Source organism: Cephus cinctus, unplaced genomic scaffold (genome assembly GCF_000341935.2).
Source record: "Cephus cinctus unplaced genomic scaffold, Ccin1 Ccin1_scaffold0160, whole genome shotgun sequence".
In the NCBI taxonomy this organism is placed as follows: Eukaryota; Metazoa; Arthropoda; class Insecta; order Hymenoptera; family Cephidae; genus Cephus; species Cephus cinctus.
In genome coordinates, this window is record NW_014332886.1 from 3,600,438 (window position 1) to 3,610,472 (window position 10,035).

General features: G+C 42.1%; 1 protein-coding gene across 1 annotated transcript in view; it reads right to left on the reverse strand.

The window, feature by feature from the left end:
• The window catches only part of LOC107263585 (basement membrane-specific heparan sulfate proteoglycan core protein), a 108,232-nt gene that overhangs the window by 46,727 nt on the left and 51,470 nt on the right, over window positions 1-10,035 (reverse strand). The window contains exon 10 of the mRNA XM_025080977.1: window positions 1,105-1,212. Coding sequence (XP_024936745.1) covers window positions 1,105-1,212 — 108 coding nt within the window. The remainder of the gene's footprint in view (window positions 1-1,104; window positions 1,213-10,035) is intronic.

Sequence of the window (10,035 nt, forward strand, 5' to 3'; positions counted from 1 at the left end):
AAAATTTTTTCCCCCCCCCCCCCCCCCCCTACAGCAAATATACCATGCTTTGATGAGTCCCGCTTTTAATGCCATTTCCGACAGACACGTGATCAGTCTCACGAAACATTTAATTTACTGCAATTTGCAAAGCGCGCGTATATACAGTGCACTCCGGTATAACCGTGCACGTTGCAAGTGACATTTGTCATAATTTTCGCGAGCGTGTACGTCCGCTGGATCTCAATGGAAATAAGGTTAGGGCATAGCTGAATAGAGCAAATCCGAGTGCAACGTCCTTCTGGCTTGGCAAAGCTATCCTCAATGCGCGATGCGACGACCGCGATGTTACTGTTACGGCGATTATAATTATCGAGCTCGTCATAATGTTAGGCTTATCCATTATTAGTTACGGCGCATTCGCATGCGACTCGACACGCCGTGTCGCGTTGACTGTAATAAATACATAACATTAATAGCATTACCCCCGTACGAATGATACCTACATAATTGATACAGGTGTAGAAAAGAGAGAAAAAGTAATAATAACAACACAAGAACAACAACGACACGAACCAATAACTCGATATAACGAAAAATACTTTACAGCCGTAAGATATGTAAATCACGAGCGTATAGACACCCTCTGCTTTTTTTTAAGGCCCTAACGTTTTGCTAACAGCTGAACAATCGTCATGCGTATATAAAAGATGTTATGTATAATGCATAAGACAGATAATATACAAGAAAAATAGTATAGCGCAGCGTAAGTAAGAGCTTGTACGGAGTCTACTACAAAGGGAAATATATACAGTCGGTACAAGCTAACGAAACGGTACAAGTACAGTGGACACTGAGTATACGGCCAATGAAGCTCCCTGACTATAATATAAAGAATATAATATTACGAGTGTAAAAACAGTTAATAGTCTGATCTCTCTCGATAGAACGTCTTATCGGGATTTTCTATTGGAGAATAATAATGCTACACTTACGCGCAGGGTGATCGTGCATCGCATGTGCTATCGGTACAGTTATGTATACAGGACACGTCACAGTGAAATTTAAGGGTATAAAATTACTGAAAAAAAAAAAAAAAAAAAAAGTTATCGCAAAGATACTCACGGCAGTTGATCTCGTCCGAACGATCCTTGCAATTGTATTCGCCGTTGCAGTGTTCGCTGCTATCGATGCACTCGCCGTTCCTGCATCTGAATTGATATTGACTGCAGGCTGTAAGCAGAACAAAGAGAAATGGATTAAGAGTGATAAGAGGACGATGAGGCGAGAAATATAATGAATATCAAGTACGGTTAAAGGGTGTAAATCGATAATCGATTGTGAAACGGAAGTGACGCGTTCTCTTGTATTTTGTCCCGGGTGCTCCTGGGCTGGTCAAGTACATATCAGTAGGTACTAGAGTGAATGACGTCTAATTTGATTACAGGGTACGGCGGGTATTTAATATAAGTACTGCAGGGAGCAGCACTGAGAGGGAGATAAGATTTCAAAGGTCTTCGGGGAGGGATTCGAGGTGGAGTCGCACTTCAAGGAGACGACGTTCAACCAAATTCCTTCTTCCTCACGGGGTGGGAAACTTCATTCGGTCGTGTATCCGAAACCTGGTCAGATCGTATTCGATCATTGGAAAGGATCTGTGTACCTACGGTGCTTCTTGATATATATATATATATATATATATATAGTAAGGTGCGAAATAGGTTTCGCCATTAAGTCTCGCTCGTTAGAATTTTAAGTGACTGCAGATTATGTAGAGAATATCGTGAGATGCTGTGGTCCAGATTCGGTTACCGTAGAACGTCGACCATAATTTTCATGGGAAATTGAACAACGGGTCGATGACTTTGAAAGCGGCGTCAGGTTGTGGTGCAGTTTGGTATGCTTTGATATGAGAAACTGCTATTCAGCGACACTCTATCTGACACCAGTTATATATATACGTATATAGAGGTGCCATTGAAAATCACATAAAATCATCGAGTTCCGTCGGATCGCCGTCATGACAATCAGATATCCATCCCGTATCCGGCTTTAGAGCCGTATTCGCATTGTAATCTCACGTTACATCGCGATACGAGAAAATCTTGATTTCCTACCCTCGCAGACAGGAGCCTGACAAGATCCTCTAGAATCTCTCACATCGTCGATCTCAGAAACATCGCATCCCGGCGCTGCTGCGCGCCGTAGCGTGCTCTATAGTTATAACCGCCTTGCGTGAGTGATATACGAGTCGAGCTTTTCGGAGCATTTCAATTCCTAAAGAGGTCGAAAGTGTCAGTTTAACCTCGAGCCGCTACGCGGGATACAAATGTCCTCGTTACCGCATGAAACGTGCGAGAAAAAAAGGGAAGTAACTAAATGGAGGGAGGGTGAGAAATGTAGGAGAAAAAAAAAACGAGACACCACTGACGTCATTAGTGTCAGTGTTTCTACACGTATCGTACATATATACACGGACTTAATTTCCTCGTCCACTTAGGTGATACGCCTATAAAGTTTTTACACCCTGGTACCTAATCTGCGTACCCCCGAAATCTTACCTTGATCGGTTGGCATTTCGAAATTTCAAGAATATTCCAAAAAGTGAAAAAATAAAAAAAAATGTATACCCACTTCGACGAATCCAATCGAATATCCGACTTCCCGAAGCGTCAAAGATGTTTATGGGTGATTCACGAATATTTTCTATTTTCAAGTAAACTTCACGGATTACATCGTGAAGGATTGTTTGAAGGACGAAAAATTGAAGGAAATTAAATCTATATATAACGAATGCGCGATGCTGAACTTCACATCGCTGGTTACCGTACGTAGCTGGTTACATAGGGGGATGGACTTTCGCCTCTATACTCGAACGCACGTATACACCCTGCATCACGCTAGGTTTCTGAAACCATAGACCTGTGAACACACACGGTACACTCTCGCACCCAACTGCCTACTTAATTAAGCTCGCACCGATAAATCGCATCATCCACGTTACAGCCAGGTTCGGTCAACTCCGTTCGCTAGGACATAATAAACACGTGGAGTTCAGATTGTTCAATCTGTGGCATTCGATATTTTATTAGGCAAATATATAGTCACCGTACGTGTATAATACATCGATTGAACCTCGGGCCAGGCAAAACTTCGACAAAGGAGTCCTTGTTGCAGGGACTGTACACTGTATGGCTACGAGCGTGAGCGCATGAATGAAATCAAGATAAATTCGACTGTTTATCATTTCGTTGATGAACGAATACTTAATGCCATTTATAAGTGATATTTCTTAATGAATGTGCATTTCATTCGCGGAAGAAGAACAGGACTCGTTTTCATCGTAATATCCCTAAGCATCTCAGTGGCTGCTACTTGACCGGTGCCCACTCGAATGGCACAGAGTTACAACGGAAGCCACTAATATCACGTACTCGAGTGTACTTGACTATAGATTATATAAATAATCGAGGAACGAATAATACAAAATTACATTTTTATATACACATAAGACTATGATATATGCACCCAATATGCACCAAGGATAGAATAGATACGTCGGACAGAGAGATATATTCGGGAAACCGGAAGTCCATAAGATTCTCCGGGAAGCCAAAGCCGGAGCAAGACTCCAGTCGATGACTGCGTAGGTTAACGTGAAAGAAGGGTAACGCGGAGGGGAAGAAGAACGGAATTAGAATAGGAGCTCAAGGAACACAAGGAAGTACAGGGAAGGACGAGTAAAAGTGGTGGAAAACGTCGAAGTTGCGGGCAAACGCAATTTACCAACTTTTAAAGTTCATCCCGTTAAGATTAAGCAGCATAAAAGGCGGCAACCCCATAAAAATGTATATCGTAAACACGGTCTCCGGGAACGCTTATGACTTTACGGTGAAAAATTCAAGGATAGGCGTAAACTACCTACCACTCGCGAAACGGGAAGACATCTTCGCAGATTGTCTCGGGAAAGTGTATTACAAGTGCTTCGTAAGGTCTTGGACGGTTTTTGCTTTTACAATTTCCTTCTTTCCCCTTACCCGAGGCCAGGACCAGCGACGTCTTAAACGGGCACAATAGACAGAGTGTGTACGCGCGTGTATACAATAGATATTAGCCAAGATGCACTGTCGATTGGCAGATTACATGTTGTTGGCACGTACACTTTTTTTTTACAGCTAATAAACTGCAATTAAAATCCAGTAAGGTGGGATCGACGACTGTGAGCTCGCAGCTTTATTAAATTAGCGCAGCTTAACGGCCGAGATTACGGACGCGGTAAGGGAAATATTAAACTTATCGTTATCATTATTATTATTATTATTATAGGCAACAGAGGCATTACGCGTGGCTCCTTCGTCCCTTTATTAGAGCAATTACACGCGGTTACATAATAATTTAATGTTTCCACGCCTATGCACTTTCATTATCCTCCAATCGTCAAGAACGAGCCCCGAGTCGTGTCAACCAATCAAATCCATTTGATATTATACTTTATCGTGGCATTAATTAAAAATTATTTCTTTGACGGAAACGCGATAAAAACGTAATCTTACTGAAATTTAATATTGAATATCGTGGCCATAGTACACTATGCGTATCAACGCAATGTGGATAGAGGTACGAATTATACGAGTAGCAACGTGACTTTAATGATCCCCGTAATGGATAAAAAAGTTTAGACGTAATTAGCGCATCGTTAAAATGACGAATGATACGATAGAAATTTATGTGTAAAAGTACAATAATGTATCGAGATGTATCGAAAATCTGGTGGAGCATACTATGTATATATACATATATATTGTAACGTATTTTCTCAACTGGACACCGATAACGAAAATCCGAGAACTAACCTACCTCAACTTCGTCCATGCATGCCAGGCGGTCGCCAGTCAGTTCCTTTTTCATCGGGAACTGACCAGCCGGTACGACCTGGGAGTTGAGGTAGAACAGTCTCGACTCCGCCAAAACGGGAGCCCTGACGGGACCTATCAGAAGAGACGCTAGCCTAACTTAAATAGTGCGCGATACGGAGCAAATGATCGAAAACGTAACAGAACGCATAGGAGCTATAAAATCGAAATCCCACGGCAGATTCGAGCACCTCGACCTCAGCTCAACGATAAAAAATCTTTCGAGAGAATCGGCGTAACTGTACGAATCAATCCTAACGCGTAGCTTCTGATCAGGGTGGAGAGTCGAATGGAACCAGAAAGCGAGACCCTTATCTGAATTGGTAGGCTGGAGTCGCGTTATGACTGTGAAAAGTAGAAAAATCACGTAATAATATATATATATCTTATCAGTTGTCGGGTCGTTATTAAGATATTCCTATAGGAAGTAAATGACCCAGGAAGAAGTGCAGCTACGTAAGTGAAACGCCCACCGTCTACGTATAGGCTTTTGTAGATGCGAATTCGTAATGCGATGTTTGCGCAATTTTAACAGAGGTTGCATTTTTGTTGGTTTTACTGTCGGGAATATGATACAGTACGTAGATGGCGCCACTGCCACAAGGCTACGAAGGTTGTAAGTGAAAGCACGTGTATACAGAACGAAGGGAGAGCGCAACACAATATAAAGTTGAGGATATTAGCATGACAAGCAGCCAGCATCAAATTGCTGGACCTAAAAGCCAGCGGAGAAAAGCAAGCGGCCCCTCTGCTAAATCGTCCATGCGCTTCTAATGGACTGTCGGCGGTACATTTATTGTCCGAGTCTTCATCCGCTTCGTCGACTCGGTGTATCTTTTATACGTGGTGAAAATTTTGGATTTACGAGATCCCGAAATTTTACAATCACGCTGATATCAAATACCTTAGGTCATAAGAGCTTTATTTTAACGTCACGTGACGCGTGTATTTGCCGAAAAATTATCACGTATGTATTTTAAGGTTATGTTTTTAGACGCTCCTCGAATTCGAACGGGTCGCTAAATTTCATATTTACTTTGAAATTTATTTCGTAAAAGGTCAAAGATATAGCGACTGACGCTTAGAAGACGATAAGAGTTCTTTTCCGTAGATTTACTTTTCAAAGACGCGGAGAAGCTGGCAAAATATGAACTTTTCGTATTTTCGTATAGGAACAGATTAACATGGCCTGAGCCTGTCATTGTGGGCGTCGGGTTTATCAAGGAACACGATGTGGACAATAGGTTATCCGCTCGAGAGACCCAGTTTAGTTAACATTATTGTCACATAGACGGTCGCGGTAATCCCTTTATAAAAATTAACGTCGATTTTATAAACGGATTTGCATGAAAAATCACGTCCACATGCCCGGGCTGCTGGGATTTTACGTGCGTCCCCGTAAATCGTAACTCCCGCCCAAACCGCATACACCTAAAACGCGTACATGTGGAGCCATCTACATATCCCGGGAATTCGGCATGTTTTAAAGACCGATTTGCAATTTAAACGTCATAATTAATGACGCGCATCATGACTTCCGACTACGTCCGGAAACGTTCGTACCGAGGGAGACAATCGGTTGCCTCGACGTCCCGACGCTCTGCTGGAAGATTGAAAATACGATGAATATATTCCGTAAATCATAATAATTCGAAATTCGAATTGTAATTGCGAGGAAAGTCAATGAAAATTTCATATTTTTCTAGTCGCAATACTAAAGAACCGAATAACCCGTGAATACAGATTTCCCAAACGTACGAAATATAAAATTCAAACAAGTCAATAATAAAAATTGAAATATATATATACACATAAATATATATTTACATAAAATGTGACCCGTAAATTTCACGCCAATTCAATAAATCCTTTAACGAGATTTCAGTGTTCCCTCCGTCGCGCTTATTACCGCCTATAAAATCTACGTAACACGATAAACGCCATCTAGTGTGTGTACCCTGTGTCGCAAAACACGTGTACCCACTCCTCGACGTAAGAGACAGACGTTCTCAAAACCGACCAACTTGTCAGTCCGAATACCATAACAAAATTAAGTTCCATATTCATTTGTCTCTGTCGCTTTGATTCGTACTCGTGCAACGGCGAGTTCAATTAATTCAGACATTAGAGCTGTTACGCAATCGAGCATTCCGCTACGTGTCCACGTACACGGATCGCGTAGGTTCTTCAAATGCGGATAAAAAGTCCAGCACCGTCTAGTAAAATTGGTGGCGCTGATAGAATCCACGTGCACAGCAATACGTACTAAGGTATTGAATCTACATGCGTACGCATAATGCCCATCCATTCCGTCCACACGTTAGAAGCACTCTGTACGCAATATGTATATCGACAGATCCCGGCTTATAAGGCAACTAGAAAGTAACCCGGTCGACCTCCTATACAATTTTTACATGCGTCCATCGACAATGGTAGTCTTGACCGAGCCAATGGCAGCCTACGATCGATGAGTAGATCAAAGTACTTACGATCCCACGCAAAAATCATTAGATACGGTCCATTGTAAGGTCCCTTAAATAAATCTCTACCGGTGCCCCGAGGTATATACGAATTTCTAGGAAAAATACCGTATTCATTGATAATAATTATAATCCGGCTCTTTCCTTATACAGATAAGCGATACGTGGAGTCGGTTGGTACCGAGCGAGAGAAATTACGAATCAACGTTGCCAGACAAAGATATTGCGAGAAAGTTCGAGAATCGACCGTGTCAAGGAATGGCTCAGCTGCTGTCGGTCTCTGGGCGAAGGGAGGGACGATACAATTTTCGTAAGGGACAGTCGTCCTGGAAGGAAAAAAAATTCAACCCTTCAGCCACCCTCGAGAACGGAAGGGATAACAAATTTGGACATACAATACGCGAATATGGTACATTGATGTAAATATGGAATGACGTTAAATTTTTTTTCACAGAGGTTGGACTTTTTTCTCGCATCTCTCCTCTTTTTCCTTTCATGAGGGATTTCACAGCATTGTATCTTGCACGTATACCCGAACTGCACTTTTTTTCCATCGAGGTAGGCGTGTCCGACAGAAACTCCTGTGCGTACATATTTCGTATTCACGCAGGTGTACGTAGCATGGGAAAATTTCTTGGCAAATTTTCACGGTCAGACATACCTTTTCTTTTCCACCCACAATGAAAATTTCGCGTCTACTAAACGTTCCGAGGTGCCGAGAATATCCGTTGCTTTGTGAATCGATACAAGTCGAACGGAAATAAGGTATGAAAAAAAAGTCTGGTCAAAATAGATCTTCGAGACGTATTTACTAAGCAAGGCCATCCAGTTCAAACGTATGAAAGAAATACGTAAAAAGGCATTGGAATATGATCAAAGAAGACAGAGGTGATCGAGATGCCAAGTATCATTAGACTGCCTACCAAAAGGACCATGCTCAAGTTTTCGTATTTTCCCATACCGTCCGTGAGTGCGACGGAGACGGGATTATGGTTGACTACGTGCATAAGACAAGGACAGACATATAGCTAGAGCCAAACATTCAGATTTCATCTATGTTTGTTCAATTGCTACGACTTTCGACTCATATTCATTACTTTTAAACGATCCGTGTCCCATCCAGCCGATAACTTTGACCAGAACATCCCCCCGGTCCATACTACATAAAATATCACGTGCGTACCTATAAACTCTGGCACGTGCTCTTGTAGGTATTCCTAGATAGAACCCACCACCAATAACATAACCTCTCAAGCCATACGTATTCACGTGAGTATCGATTGCCCGTGAATATTAGAAATTTCGCAAATTCAAATAAATTCCTAGTGACGTGCAAATATCCTCGCAGAACAAAGCTTAGCAATGTCTGCTTATCTTTCGATTAATCATCGCTTTAATTCCTCACGCAGCGGTAAGTAACCATATGTCCGCTCGTAAAGTACGCAGATATACGACGTAATATAAGATACTCGAATACAGAGAAGCACGTGTACCAACCCCCAGTAGAAATTCAATAACCAGGATATTCACAGTGTTAAAGGGGCTTTACAGCTTAGGGGAATGTCGGTTACGTCGTATGCCGATAGTTGTCATATAAGGTTAGTAGGTTCTTAGGAGTTAACAAAGGACATACAATACACAGTGCTACATCAGACATATACTAAACTTTCTTTCATCCTCAATAAACATACACGTTTGGACTACAGCATAGCTCCGAGATCGAAGTGACTCCTTGACACGGTAAATCACGAAGGGATTGGCCCCTCGGAGCGTGACGTATTTTCTTACTCGATTCTATACTTTCTGTCAGATTATACAAGACCCAACGTTTCCGACCAGCGTACTCGACACGTGCACCGAGTAACTACGAAACGAACCAAATAATCTTCGAAGACACAACAAACTCTCGGCTATCGGATATCAAGAACTTTAACATAGCCGCTATACCCAACGTGACGTGGAGCATCGTTCCTATTATGACGCAACTCAACGCGTTATAGAAACGCAAGGTAGATACACGCCGCCGATAAATCCAGCGACCGGGACCTGGAAGCTGAGCCATTACAGGTCGATCAATTATTTATTGACAATTTATTATTTGACCGTACCGTTATTTACGACACACAGAGGGACACTTGCTGTCGATAAACCACGATGCGACCAGCTACAACGTACGAATATATTTGTATTATTATCTCGAATCGTCGGGAGGACATTCGTCCACGTTGAGGGATCCTGACCTAGCCTATCCTTTGTCACAACGACGACCCTTGACCGAAGCACATCCTTAAATCAGATCCATCGAAAGGTAACCCACGTACAATGGCGATCAGTGACTCGAGAGTATGTGGATTCGTTTTCATGAGATCCATATAGATCGTTACTATTGTCATTATACAAAGAGCAAGATACATGCCTGCAACGTACATATATTTCCAGTCGCCAAATGTAAATCACGGCTGAATATCATCGCCATGGAACGCATGTGCGGCTAGTGAGCAATGGCCAGGATGAGTTCATCAGGAATCGAGATGCATCATGGAAGCATGACGTCACGTATTACGTATCACTTTTTCTATAAAATTTCTTGCACCGTCCTCGTCGCCTACAACGTGTCATCGTACATAAAATGACTAATGTTTTTTTTTCATTTTTCTCCCCCC